The 15,292-nt window shown below is 43.8% G+C and overlaps 1 protein-coding gene across 1 annotated transcript in view; it reads left to right on the plus strand.

Annotated features, from left to right (window-relative positions):
- LOC126355632 (cGMP-specific 3',5'-cyclic phosphodiesterase) overlaps positions 1-15,292 on the plus strand; it is a gene marked incomplete at its 3' end in the record, with an annotated part of 1,336,169 nt that overhangs the window by 991,493 nt on the left and 329,384 nt on the right. The window contains exon 8 of the mRNA XM_050005998.1: positions 14,738-14,896. Within this exon, the coding sequence (XP_049861955.1) occupies positions 14,738-14,896 (159 nt within the window). The remainder of the gene's footprint in view (positions 1-14,737; positions 14,897-15,292) is intronic.

Raw genomic sequence — 15,292 nt, forward strand, 5'->3', positions numbered from 1 at the left:
TAGTACGTTAAGAAAGACATACTTGTTCATAATATTGTCGATGAACACAAATTCTTCTCTTCCAAATGTCGATGTACAGCAGAAGACAAGAACACTTCCTTCTCCGCTGTGCTCTAGAGTCGGCTTTACACAATGTGACTTCTACATTCTTTTACGCCACACTGTCCTTTGTGCATCCGACCCAAAAATGTTAAATTTACTTTTTTCAGTAAAAATGACGTCTTTCCACCATGTCTCTTCCTTCGTAATAAGCTCCTTAGCAAAGTCCAAACCCTTATTTCGATTCTGTTCGTTCACATATACTTCCTTTGTAGCTATTGTTGTTTTGTAGCCACTATCTTTCAATGCAATCGCTAGAGGAGGTACCTTTTTACCACTCCCGTTTAGAAGCTCACTTGCTAATCTGGACCCACTGAGTGTAGGATCGTTTATTTTTCCTATTATATTCCTCTTGTCAGGTGCATCCAACCTGTTTGGTTGGCTCCTTTGAGGTATAGAGTCTATACGATCCTCGTTTTTCAGTCGCCTGACAATATCTGCCACAGTAGTCTTACTCGTGTTAAGCATGGCAGCAGTTCATCTATAAGATTTACCTTTCGCATTATGAAAAATCACAAGGTCGTTGTGCATCAAATATGCTATTAGTTTTGCGTGGCATTGTACCGGTCAGCCTTCTAACTCGGAGAATACTGTGTAACCTGGCGTGAACGATCAAAGGAAGTGGTTTTATTTATTTTTCGAGTCCAGGACATAAAATAATTACAAAACTAGTAAGTATTGATTCACATAACAAATTTTCAAAATTTAATATTTACAGTAGTATTTATGACACAGATTCAATAATATACACGAACAAGCAGCAGAGAAACACGCAACAAGATGAAACTTCCTGGCAGATTAAAACTGTGTACCCGACCGAGACTCGAACTCGGGACCTTTGCCTTTCACGGGCAAGTGCTCTACCATCTGAGCAACCGAAGCACGACTCACGCCCGGTAATCACAGCTTTACTTCAGCCAGTATCTCGTCTCCTACCTTCCAAGCGTTACAGAAGCTCTCCTGCGAACCTTGCAGAACCAGCACTCCTGAAAGAAAGGATATAGCGGAGACATGGCTTAGCCACAGCCTGGGGGATGTTTCCAGAATGAGATTTTCACTCTGCAGCGGAGTGTGCGCTGATATGCCCGCGAAAGGCAAAGGTCCCGAGTTCGAGTCTCGGTCGGGCACACAGTTTTAATCTGCCAGGAAGTTTCATATCAGCGCACACTCCGCTGCAGAGTGAAAATCTCATTCTGGAAGCAACAAGATGATTATATTTTTTGACGGGCCCAGTATTCGGCGGTGATCACAGCAGTTTCGCTGGCTGCAGCAAGATCACAGGTAGTGCATGGAGCTGGTAGGTTCCTGCAGACTAGTAGATGTTGTTCGTCCTGTACGTCACCTCATTGACAAGTTTCCTCCTCATTACTGAAGCCCCACTTCCTGATGCCGGCATTGCACATTGCACCCGAACTCGCAGTCTGTTCAAAGTCTTCCACGTCACATATGACAGGTGTGAACCTTCGACTATTTCCTCCTTGACATTTATGTGAGTGTCTTCAGCTAGGGAGTATCGCCAAAGCTCCTCAATGCGAGTTCTGGGAGATGAACGAATTCCCGTACTTTTCTGTAGGGAGCTTTCTCTTGACCTCAGTCTTGGTTGTTGAGGCTCATGTCCGAACAAAGGATGTCTTCCGTCGATTTCTTGTTTTTTCTTCTCCACTGCTGTTGCAGCTTGCCTTCGAATGCGTGGCGGTGCTATACCCATAATTTGGTACAGCTTATTGACAGGAGTAGGTCGTAAGCAGCCTGTAACAATGCGTCCTGTCTCGTTCAGGGCTGTATCTACGTGTTTAGCATGTGCAGAGTTTTGCCAGACGTGTGCTGCGTATTCTGCGGCGGAGAAACATAGTGCCAAGGCAGATGTTGTAAGCACTTTTGGCTGGGCACCCCAGGTGGTTGCTGTGAGTTTTCGGATGATGTTGTTCCGCACTTTTACTTTGAGGCTCGTTTCTTCACAGTGAGCTTTGAATGTGAGGGAACGGTCCATCTTCACCCCAAGGTATTTACGAGTTTCGCAGTGGAGTAGTTGTTCTCTTCTCCAAGTGATGTTCAGTTTCCTTTTGGCTTACCTATTTCTAAGATTAAATGCACAGACTTGGGTCTTTCCAGAGTTCGGTTTCAGTTGGTTTTCATCGTAATACTTCGTCAAATTTTCAAGAGCTGTTATAAGTTTCACCTCTACTTCCTCAAAGGTCTCACCTTCGGCACCGAGTGCTATATCATCAGCGTATATGAATACCTTAGTTGAAGAGTTAATTGGCCCGTCATTTGTGTGGATACTATACAACAGCGAAGACAGCACACTTCCCTGAGGGAGACCATTTTTATGCATTCTCCATCGACTCTTTTCGTCTTGGAGAGAGACGAAGTATCTCCTGTTTTGCAGCATACACTGAAGGATCTGGGTTAGTCAATAAAATGTAGCTAAGTGTACTTTTCTAAGCAGCTTTTTGTTGTTAACAGTAGCATAAGCAGCCGTGAGGTCGATGAAAGCCACACCTGTTATTTCGCCTCTCTGATACCAATCCTCAATATGCTGAGTCAAATTAAGGATCTGTCCACAGCAAGACCTTCCCAGTCGGAAGGCGGACTGCTCTTTTATGAGTATTTTATCAATATACTCTGATATTCGGTTTAGGATCAGCCTTTCCAATACCTTGTACAAATGACCAAGGAGTGAAACCGAACGGAAACTTTTTGGGTCTGTTGGTTCTTTCCCAGGCTTTAAAAGTGCTATTACCTTGGCTTTACGGCAGATCTCGTGGATTTACAACTTTAAAATGCAGGTGTTCATAAGGTTTAATATCCACTGTTTTGTGGCAGATCCAAACTTTTTGATTTGTTCTGTCCGTATTTCGTCTAGGCCAGCAGCTTTATTACTCTTTACAGTTGTGAAAACTGTTTCCAGTTCTTTTAAGGTAATCGGGGTGTTGAGATACTCCTTTTCATCTGTCTGTCTAATGAATTTAAATTTTTTCTGATCTTCCTTTAGTCTTGCCATTGAGAAGTAATTGATGAGCAGTTTGGTCAGGGGTTACCTTTGAGAGTTCAGGGGGAGTAATGGTTGTGTCATTGTTGAGGGTCTTCAATAATTTCCAAGCTTTTCGGCCATTCTGTTTCATATCTACGTTTGATACCAAATCACACCATTTTCTGCTGGTGGTACACAGCCAACTGTCAGAACATTAAAGTAACGTGAAAATCGAATAGCGTTTTATTTAAATCGTATTATTTAACCACTGTTATGAGGTGTGTACAAAAAGTTCATACTATTACTTACTGGTCGTCTACCATAATATAACACTTGATTGTTTTTATTTTTGTTTTGTTAAGAATTAAGTTATGATGCGTCAATATAAAACTCATATAGTGTTCTAATATTAACGCAACTCATTGTAGACAGGGTAAATCAAAAATGAGGAAAAGTATTCCAAGTGCTGCATGCAACTATGCGCAGCAAGAACAGTTCCTATTTTTCTACTTCTGGACATAATCGTCATCAGTTTTCTGGTGCGTTGGAAGGTCCTTTGTGTCTCCAGTCCCGGCGGTCAATCTTCTCCTCCTTAATGTCACCGTATGTTTATTCACATTGATGATGATTGACAGTGGTTCGAAATTAGACCGAATGCGAATAACGTGGCGTCAGGTGCATGAGATACAGATGTTCTACCTGTTGGTGGCCTACGAAAACTTGTGCCGGACCGGGGCGGGCACTAGGATGATAATTCATAGGTGTCGATTCCCCATTTTTTATGCGAGAATACAGAATTAAGCTGCGAGCATTCAGTGACGAAAGTAAGAGACTGTGATATATATATATATATATATATATATATATATATATATATATATATATATATATATATATACGCTCCACATTTTAACACACTTTATATATCAAGTTGTTATACCTTGTTGAGATTTTTGGTAACAATGTTTCCTCTGTATATCACCAATCATCGTCCCGTGATTTCTCTTGTGCCCAGTTTCCTCAATTGTTGATTGGAGTATTGCGTAAAAATCTGAAATGAATTGGTTGGGAACTTTCCGAGATTATATTGCATATATATTTATATACTACATATAGTTGCAAAACAGGTGTATAAAAACACGCGCATATTCGAATGCAACGTCGTGTCAAAATTTCGAAAGAATTGGTGAATAATTTTCTGGGATTTAAGATTTTAAACAAACGAACATTTATATTTTTTATATAGGTACAAACATTCTTTTGTTCAAAATATTATATCTCCCGAAGTTCTTCACCGATTGGTTTGAAATTTTGATACAACGTTGCATTACAATAGGTGCATGTTTTCACACACATACGGGAGTGTCGAGTGGTATATACATATAGCATATTGCTCCAGTAGGTATATAAAATCTATCACGTATTCGAATGCAACATTGTGTCAAAATTTCAAAGCAATCATTGAAGAACTTCCGGAGATATACGATTCTGAAGAACATAATACTACACTTTTATTTATACAGATTATAGTCTCTCACAAGTCATCAATACAAAAATTGTCAGAGCTGATTTGCATAGGTACAGGAATGACTCAGTATCTGGGCGTGTGATGATAGGTACCGTGTCATACGCAAGCGAGGACTCCCCGTGTGATGTTCATCTGCCACGTAAGAGCCAGCAGGTTTCACCTTTGTGTACGGCCGCTTTTGAGGCGACGCCCGGGCCACATCAACTCGTCGTTCGCCCCCCGCTCTCCAGGTGGAACCACCACCCAGCAGCCGACGCAGCGTCGCCTTCCCCGCCGCTCGCTGGCTCCCAGCACACTCAGGGTGTCTACTGTCCGTCTGCAGTAATTAGACTGTGCAGGCGGTCTCTACGTTATATTTGCGTCATTCCATGAAAAGTGAAGGTCCTGCGTCGTCTGTGACTCCTCCCGTTCCCTTGTTTAGTGGGAAATCAACACAGCTCGCCTCATAAAACCTTCGTTGTTTTCCATGTTAATACTTCAACGTCAGTTGCACAAATATTACACCCGTAACCACGAAAAGATCCAGTTAGAAGCTGATGTCACACGAGACAAGCACAGTCGTAAGCTTGAAGGTTCAAGAATCCGATCGTAAGACAAACTGTCCGACACGGAATGGTAAACGAGGATGTCACTTTAAGACGAGAGACAATAGAGTGAATGCAGTGGTCACACTAAAATTCTGAAAACTAACTAGAAAATGGGCTGACAAACCTCCAACAGCTGAAATGAGGCCACTTCATGCATTACAACGCGCATAACAGTAATTTGGTGGATGAGAATCTCCTGAAAGGATATCCTGTACAACATTCGAGTCACATGAGAATGAACGCTGATATTATTTTTGAGTACTCGTTTCGGTGCTCATCCACCCTCAGATCTGTCGTAACAGAAAATGTACGAACATGGCATAAAAAAGCACTCCGTCTTCAGGCCACAAGTGGCCCATCGGGACCATCCGACCGCCGTGTCATCCTCAGTTGAGGATGCGGATAGGAGGGGCGTGTGGTCAGCACACCGCTCTCCCAGTCGTTATGATGGTTTTCTTTGACCGCAGCCGCTAATATTCGGTCGATTAGCTCCTCAATTGGCATCACGAGGCTGAGTGCACCCCGAAAAATGGCAACAGCGCATTGCACCTCGATGGTCACCCATTCAAGCGTCGGCCACGCCCAACAGCGGCAAGGACGTTGCCAACATGGCATATACACATCTCAAAAATAGTTTTCCAGAACTCCTGAAGATAGACGTTGACTGTGGATACTGTATCACAGGCACAGTCCCTTTGAGTGTTCAGAGATGTCACTAAACGCGCCCAAAGACGTAAACAACCATGAATGAGTAGCGTCTATTAGACGGAGGGGGTCCGACAGCCGATCAGTTCCAGTCATTCTATCAGGAAGTAGGTACACGGTTCGTGTTGTCTGTAGTTCAACCATGCCTAGACGGTCAATACTGCGGTTCTATCGCATCCACATTGTTACTTTGTGCCAGGGAGAGCTCTCAACAAGGGAAATGTCCAGTCCACCAAAGCGACGTTGTTCGGAAATGGAGTAGATACAGAGAGACAGAAACTGTCGATTACGTCCCTCGCTCAGGCCACCCATGGGCTACTACTGCAGTGGATGACCGCTACCTACGGTTTATGGCTCGGAGGAACCCTGACAGCAACGCCACCATGTTGAATAATGCTTTTAGCGCAGCCACAGGACGTCGTGTTACGACTCAAACTGTGCGCAGTAGGCTGCAGGATGCGCAACTTCACTCCCGACGTCCATGCCGAGGTCCATCTTTGCAACCACGACACCATGCAGCGCGGTACAGATGGGCCCAACAACATGTCGAATGCACCGCCCAGGATTGGCATCCCGCTCTCTTCGCCGATGAGTGTCGCATATGCCTTCAACTAGACAATCGTCGGAGACGAGTTTTGATGCAACCCGGACAGGCTGAATGCCTTAGACATACTGTCCAGCGAGTGCATCAAGGCGGAGGTTCCTTGCTGTTTTGAGATGGCATTCTGTGGGGCCGACGTACGCCGCTGGTGGTCATGGAAGGTGCCGTAACGGCTGTACGATACGTGAATGCCATCCTCCGACCCACTGTACAACCATATCGGCAGCATACTGGCGTGGCATTCGTCTTCATGGTCGACGATTTGAAAGCCTATCATGCACATCTTATGAATGGCTTCCTTCAGGATAACGACATCGCTCGACTAGAGTGGACAGCATGTTCTCCAGACGTGAAACCTATCGAGCATGCCTGGGATAGATTGAAAAGGGCAGTTTATGGACGACGTGACCCACCAATCACTCTGAGGGATCCATGCCGAATCACCGTTAAGGAGTGGGACAATCTGGACCAACAGTGCCTTGATGATGTTGTGGATAGTTTGCCACGACGAATGTAGAATGGATCAATGCAAGAGGACGTGCTGCTGGGTATGAGAGGTACCGGGTGTACAGCAATCTGGAACACCACCTCTGAAGATCTCAGTGTTTGGTGGTGCAACATGCAATGTGTGCAATGAAAAGGGCAGAAATGATGTTTATGTTGATCTCTATTCCAATTTTCTATACATGTTCCCGAACTCTCGGAACCGAGGTGATGCAAAACTTTCTTTGATGTTTGTACATTATTTATTTTCAAAGAAGATCAGTCACAAGAGAAAACACGGAATACATGTTATTTTAACACATTACAAGAAATAACGTAAGGTCACAAACAGATGTAAGACAAGTACTGAATTTGTAGCTCCCTCGAAAATCACTTTAGACCCTATGTTGTGCGCACTTTTCCTTGTTTCTGTATCCCAAGGAATCTCCTCTCAGTGTCTTAGGATACAACCCATCAAACACCTGTGTAACGAGCAGCTTCAAATGTCTGGTCTTTCAAACAACTAAATGTTTCTTCTGAAAAGTTTCTAAAAGGTTTGAAATTATGTGAGAAAGTTTTTTGGATGTCACTAAGTGCTCTCATTCTCAAAGACTGGATGAATGTAGTCTGGATCATTTGCTCGCTGTGCATTATTCTCCTTGAGGACATATACACAGTTTGAAACTTTAATATTTGACTCCGTGACATTTCACCTGATGGTTATAGCTGAAGTGCAGCTTCCTACGAGGCTCCAGTGTAAACTGTAATTATCGTATGGCAGAGAACGTTGGTAGATATGCTAGTGCATTAATGCGGAACCAATTTACCCCGCAAAAAGTTATTTCCAAATTTCGCCACCAGGTGTAAAACTGGCGCTGTGCGTTGTTTGTATGACGGTATGACATCGACGCTGTCATTTGACAAGATAAAACGTGAGTCTATCGAGAAGAGAGACCGTGTGCTCTTAGAGAAATTCTTTTATGTAAACGGTAGCCATTGCAGAGCTGCACTAAGAGCATATCGCCGACTGAAAGGTCTGAAGAGAGGCTCTATGTCATTAAATAGTTAGGAGAAGGTGATAATGAAATTTGAAAACACGGGTGAGCTTCGTATTGCACATAGAGGAAGAAGGCGTCCTATCTCGGTGAAAATTATTGACGCAGTTGCTGTTGCTGTAACTGACCATGCAGCATGTGGCCCAGGTAGAGCTAGTGTTCGTTCAGTGCCCATCCTATGGGCAACAATACCTAAATTTTTATAGTTTACATTACACTGGTAGCCCTGCAAGATACAGACGTTGCAGCAACTGGAAACCCATGATCCGCAGCAACGTTCTGAATTTGCTCATAGATTTCTGGCAGGGATCGAAGTTAATGACATGTTGCTGGGTAATATTTTATGGAGTGACGAGGCACCTTTTACGCTACAGGGTGCAATGAATACACAGAACTGCCAAATTTGAGGTACTGTTAAACTCCGTGCTGTGCACGAAAAACCACTGCATGGACATTGTGGTGTCGATTCACAAGCACCTTTATTCTCAGTCCATTCTTCTTTGAAGAGGATACTCCCAGTGGACGTATCCAGCGTATCGTGACACCTGGACATTATTGAGACCTCCTTTAGAGCGTGCTTTGGAAAACCGCAACTGTGTGGAAACCAGTTTTCATGCAAGATGGTTAATAACAAAATCAACAGTATACTTTTTTCACTTGTTTGCCTTACTCTACCAACGTCCGGTTCCTAATCCATTACATACAGAAACATTTCTACATGTCTGTCTTGCATTCACAGCCCCAGCTTTGCATCTGGTGGCAAAAATAGAAATTACTAGGGCCGTTCAATAAGTAATTCCCTAAATTTTTTTCGCACAACATATTTATTGTCATGAATCAGGATTTGTGACATACATCAGCATGTCTTGTCTATGTCCTATTTTTCTATGTAATCCCCATCACGTTCTACGGCCGTACGCCAACGTTGTGGAAGAGCATGTATTCCCTGCTGGTAAAAGCTCTTGTCCTGTATTCATCGCCATGTTTTCACCGCATGGCTGACACTCTCGTCATCTTCAAAGTTTGTTCCACGTTGAGAATCTTTAAGCGGCCCAAGGAGATGGAAGTCCGAAAAATGGTTCAAATAGCTCTGAGCACTATGCGACTTAACTTCTGAGGTCAGCAGTAGCCTAGAACTTACAAGTAATTAAACCTAACTAAACTAAGAACATAACACATATCCATGCCCGAGGCAGGATTCCAACCTCCGACCGTAGCGGTCACGCGGTTTCAGACTGAAGCGCCTAGAACCGCACGGCCACACCGGCCGGTGGAAGTCCGAGGATGCCAGATCTAGACTGTAGGGTGGATGAGTCAATGATGTCCAATCCAATTTGACGATGTGTTCCCTGTTTCTCAGACTTGCCTTTGCGCGTGCATTGTCGTGTTGGAGCAAGATTTCTTCTGGATTCTTGTCTAATCAAACACATCGGAAACGGTTCTTTGAGTTTCTTCAGCATCTTCAAGTATGCGTCTGAATTGATGGTTGACCCTCTTGGCTTCGTATCCACGCGAATGACGCCATCTCAATCCCAGAACACTGTCACCATGACTTTTCCGGCAGAGATGGTTGTCTTTAATTTCTTCTTTTGTGCTGAATGAGGATGATACCACTCCATGGACTGCCCTTTTTGTTTCCTGCACAAAGTGGTGCACCGAGTTTTCGTCCACAGTAACGATTCGTGACAGAAAGGCCTCTACGCACCAACAATTCAGATGAAATAGCCTTCCTTCGAAACTTGTAGTCCGCTGTGGACATTCGTGGAACACATCGTGAGCACCTCTTTGAATATCCTAGAGTCTCTATCATTGCAGACGCACTTCCAATGCTGACCGACAACTGTGGAGCCAATTGTCGAGTTGTGAAGCGGCGGTCGGCGCGAATAATGGCGTCCGCACGATTCAGCACGTTTGGAGGAGTGGCTGTGACAGGACGTCCCGAACGTGGCTGATCGTGGAGCTCTGCTTCTACATTTCCTGAGGCTGTAACTTTCTTTATCCATTGCCCAACTGTACCCCCATCAACCGCAGCACCGCCATACACTGACCGGAATTAGATTTCGACTCTGCAGCGGAGTGTGCGCTGATATGAAACTTCCTGGGGGACTGAAACTGTGTGCCGGACCGAGACTCGACCTCGGGACCTTTGCCTTCCGCGGGCAAGCGCTCTACCATCTGAGCTACCCAAGCACGACTCACGCCCCATCCTCACAGCTTTACTTCTGCCAGTACCTCGTCTCCTACTTTCCAAACTTCACAGAAGCTCTCCTGCTGTCACTGCACACTGATGTTTATGGATGTTCACCACGATTTCTTTTTCTGCACACAAGAATTCAATAACAGCACGCTGCTTGTAACGTGAGTCGTATATAGACGCCATTTTGACTCTGTACGACGGCTCTGCGATCTGCCAGAATGGTTCGAAACTACACCGGCGCATAGAAAGCATATCAAATGTGAAGCGACAATGAGGACGTTTGTCTATGTATATTAATGGCTTTTTTTTTAATGAGGGGCGTTACTTATTGAACGACTCTCGTTTTTTTTTCTTTTCCAGTGTAAATCGGTTCCGCATTATCTACCAAGTGTCGTTACCAGACGCTAGTTACAGATCGTACTCGACCTCCTTCAGTAGCTGCACTTTAATTATAAACACTCAGTATATCCTAATGATCAGATTGTGAAAAAAATTTAGATTTTTAAATTCGGTCAAATTTGTCTGAAATGTTGAAAATCGGTGTTTTGTTTCCTATAGAAACTATAACACCCCTCCCCCCCCCCCCCCCCCCCCCGGTTCCCGGGATTTGCAAAATTACGAGTCGACAATGACCGTGAATTATGCATTTTGACCCGCGTCGGGATAAGGCATCCGAATCCCACGTCAATAATGATTATTCCGAGGGAAGCAGGAGTCATTATAACTTGATCGTTATTGAATGAGCAAATGAAATAATGGAAATAATTTGGAAATAAATTTTGCCAGTGGAAATTTTGCCGAAAGAAATGATTAAGTTGCAAAAGCAATTAAAAAATCGGTCGCCAGCTCAACTGATGAGCGTCATTACTGTTAAGTACGTGAATAATTGCGTCAAAAATAAAGTTTACCTGTTTGTAGCGCAGCAGGTGGAACAAGAACTTTTAAGTAAGTGCTGTGTCAGGCTCAGTAGTCATATAAAACAATGTCATAACAATCTGACTACACTTATTTTGTTCATAATTTGTCAGCTAAGTGCAATGCTGACAACACAGATAATTATCTATCGTGATTTTGAATAATGGACTGTCATTCTGTTTTTAAAATTAGGTACTTTGCACAGTTTACTCGACTGATAATGAAATATATTGCCAATAATTGATTAACTATCTTTTGACTGATAATAATTCATTAATTGGGGGATTGTCTGGTAGAATAAGCTTTATAGTTTCATGAAATATCCTCGAATTAACTTCAGCTGAATATGCATTGAAATAAATCTTAATAATCAAATTTATTACTTCAGTCTATTATTAAGCTACCACGGTTGGCGTATGCTTATTAAGTGCAACAATTAACTACGACAACCAGTCAGAAATTTACTCTTCACCGTCTATGCAAATAATTTGATAATTAACATATTTTCTCTTGATAATGGCGTGACACACTCGGTTCAATAAGGTAAGGATTGTAAGGAACCTACTTGGTGTTATTGTCGGGTGGAATGTAGCTGCAACACTTCGATTATGAAGTGCTTGTTATTAATTGTTCAACTTCAGAGAAAAGCACAGTCACTGGCAAGCCTTCTACAATTTTATCCTACGAAAATTACGTAGAACTTACTTCCCTCGTTGTCGGTGGATCGACGGAAGTCCACGGCAACGACACAATGTGGCATCGGGCTTTTACTGTTGCGACTTGGGCCCACAATGCGCTTCACATTTAAGTCCTCGTTTCTTCTGCACTATGCCCATTAATCCATAATAACTTACCCGGCCATGCTTCCAGATATGCCGACCATTACTTTCCCGTCGTACTTAGATCCACACACTAGCCGTTAGATGTAACACAGCTAGGAACAGCAGCACTCCACTGTATTTCTTACTCCGAGCACGGCGTAACTGCTACTACTACCCGCAGAGGCGCGACAAAACAATCTCTCTGACTTCAACGTTAACTAAATATGCCCTGACTTGCCAGTGTTAAATATTACATAATTTAAACATAGTATCTACAACACATATTTACACTAGACAATACATCGCATACAAACAGTTTCATGCGTTAAGTAAGCGAAAAAATTCATAGCAAGTACTGCGTTGTAGCGTCACAAAACCATTAGACAGGCAACCTGCAACCTCAACCATGTGGCCGCTTTAGGCATTTAGTAGACAGCTTAACAACATGTACCAAAGCAACTTCAGTATATCTTTATAAATATCACCGCATTAGGAAATCGCGTCGCCTTACAAGGTTCGTAGTAATAAGACAAGGCGCAAGGGAAGGCAGCAGGGCGAGGTCTGGCACCATTTCGCCAATTCCCGCGGTAATGAAATACGTGACTGGAAGGCGCCGAGTGCATTAATTGTACGGGGCGCCTGAGGGAAGGCAGCCCAACTGGCGGCGGTGTGCGGCGGGTTGCATCTGGTGACTCGGCGGGCGCTCCGTCTTGAGCGAGAACAATGGCTGCGCCTGCTGCATAATGGAACGTGGGCCGGGAGGCGGTCTGCCTCCCGCTGTTCTGCCCCAGTCCTAAGTCTGCCACTGAATCGCTCAGAACGATGTCCTGTTTCAGTGCTATTCAGGGGCTTACAGCACTGAGATGAAATGCGTGCTGACGTTCCTACACCGAACACAAACACTGCAGTCGAAACAGTGCACAGCTACTATACGGTCTTCGATTCAAACGTTCATTATGACCAGACGTCGTGTAGGATTTGAGAATGTAGCACCAAAGGGGCAGTGGATGTGAGTCCTTGTCTTCATTCAACTGAACTTTGTCACACTGCAAGGACAAAATCAACTGCAAGGTATTTTTCCGCTATCTTTTCCTTTAAATTAACCAAACCTATTTTTCAAAATTTTTCAATATTCTGTAGTTATGTCGAACAATAATTGGTTTAAAAAGCTTTTATTAAACTTTTTTTGTATGCTCTCATATTGTATCATCAATTTATGTTTATTGTATGTCCATTATTTAGCCTCTGTCTGGATAACGACCGCTGAAGTCTATGATCGCACAAAACTGTTGCGTGTTACCCCCCCCCCCCCTTTCCCCGACTACCTATGTCACGTGAGTAGTTTGAACTACTGTTCCCCCTTCGCCAAAAGGTAAGGTTGCACGAAAATGTAAGCATGTGGCTGTCCGGAACTCTACTACGTACGTATAATATACAACGCAAATGGCATGGTTTATAATTGAGGGCATACATTAGTTGCTTCATAGTTTAGGTGTAGAAGATCTAAATTAATTGTTAAATATTATAGAAACTGTAAATATGCACCCATCGTGATATATTACTTACATTATCTTAAGGAAATGAGTTTACGTTACTTAGGTCACAGTTCTTATACAGAAGACGCGAACGGTTCTGCAAAGATGCGAGTACTACCGTGAAACGCACGTACTTTAAGGGTATGGAGATTTTTGAGGTACACCCACTTGATGTTGATAGTGTGGGCTAGAATATCCTAATATTTATACTGAGGTATTTATGAAAAAACTCTAAGTTTTTACATTTATTCGCCTATGATTCCAAATGCTGTAATAGACCTAGTACAAATAATTCATCATTTGTGTAGAATTGAAGTCAGAGCAAACTGCTTTTCTGATAACTGGTCCACTTCCACATGGTGGAACATGCGGAAATACTGTAATCAATCACACATAATGGGCTTGTAGCTAATGGCAATGGCTTTTGTTTGAGAAAATACACTGAAAAAAAGACGCAGCATGAAGAATTATCCGAATGGGACAGAAATCGGCAGACGTGATGTACAAGTACCATACATGTACAGACAAACATATGATTAGCTTCTTAAAAATTGGACGAGTTATTCAAGGGAAAAACTTCAACAACGCGTTGGTCCACTTCGAGCCCTTGTGCAAGCAGTTATTCGGTTTGGCGTTGTCAGGTAGGCGTTTTGGATGTCCTCCTGACGGATCTGGTGCCATGTTCTGTCCAACTGGCGCGTTAGATCGTCAAAATCCCGAGTCGATTGGAGGGCCCTGCCCATAATCCTCCAAAAGTTCTCAATTGGGGAGAGATCTGGCGCCTATGGTGGCCAAGGTAGGATTTGGCAAGGACGAAGACGAGCAGGAAAAACTCTCGCTTTGTGCGGGCGGGCATTATCTTGCTGAAATGTAAGACCAAGATGGCTTCCAATGAAGGGCAACAAAACCGGGCGTAGAATATCGTCTCCCCCTTTTGTTGCGCTTCATTTATTGTAGACAATTTCTGTCGCGAATGGGGTTATGGATTGCAACGACGACCCGCCATAACTTTCCTGACAGCGGTGCATATAACCAACGTCAATGACAAAAACGATCCGAAACATTTGAGCAGTTAGTTGCATGTTGCGTATTTCTGATGTCGGTAAGAGAAGCAATATGAGTACAAGACAAACAGCGACTCTTTTAAATGTAGACATAAAAGACAGCTGCAACCGGCTCACGTGGCTACACATTTCAGGTTGTCGCCATAGACACATTTCGTTCTGTGTGCCGGCAGGACCCGCGCTTCAACAGCGAGATCGACCTGCGGACGGGCTACAAGACGAATCTCATCCTGTCGATGCCCATCTGCAACTACGAGGGTGACGTCATCGGCGTCGCGCAGATCATCAACAAGACCAACGGCACCCAGGAGTTCACCCCGCGGGATGTCGAGGTGAGCATCACAGCCTCCATCGTAATCACCCTAGAGCCACTACCATTTATTCGCTAGAGTCGCACTATAGCACAGCAACTACCAGACAGCCAAAGCGAGCGATGTGGTGCAACTGTTAGTACACTGACTCGCATTCGGGGGGACGACGGTTCAAATACGTGTCCCACCATCCGAACTTAGGTTTTGCGTGGTTTTCTCAACCATCCGACCTTAGCTTTTGCGTGGTTTTCTTACATTGCTCCAGGTAATGCTTCTGAGAGGGCCTGACAAATTCCTATCCCGTCCTTGAGTCATTCTGAGCGTGTCTTCCGTTTCTAATGACTTCCATGTCGACGGGATGTTAAACTCTAATCTTCGTTCCTTCCAAGCAGCCAATGGCACCATGTGGTCGACATG

Source organism: Schistocerca gregaria, chromosome 3, assembly GCF_023897955.1.
Source record: "Schistocerca gregaria isolate iqSchGreg1 chromosome 3, iqSchGreg1.2, whole genome shotgun sequence".
NCBI classification, from domain to species: Eukaryota; Metazoa; Arthropoda; class Insecta; order Orthoptera; family Acrididae; genus Schistocerca; species Schistocerca gregaria.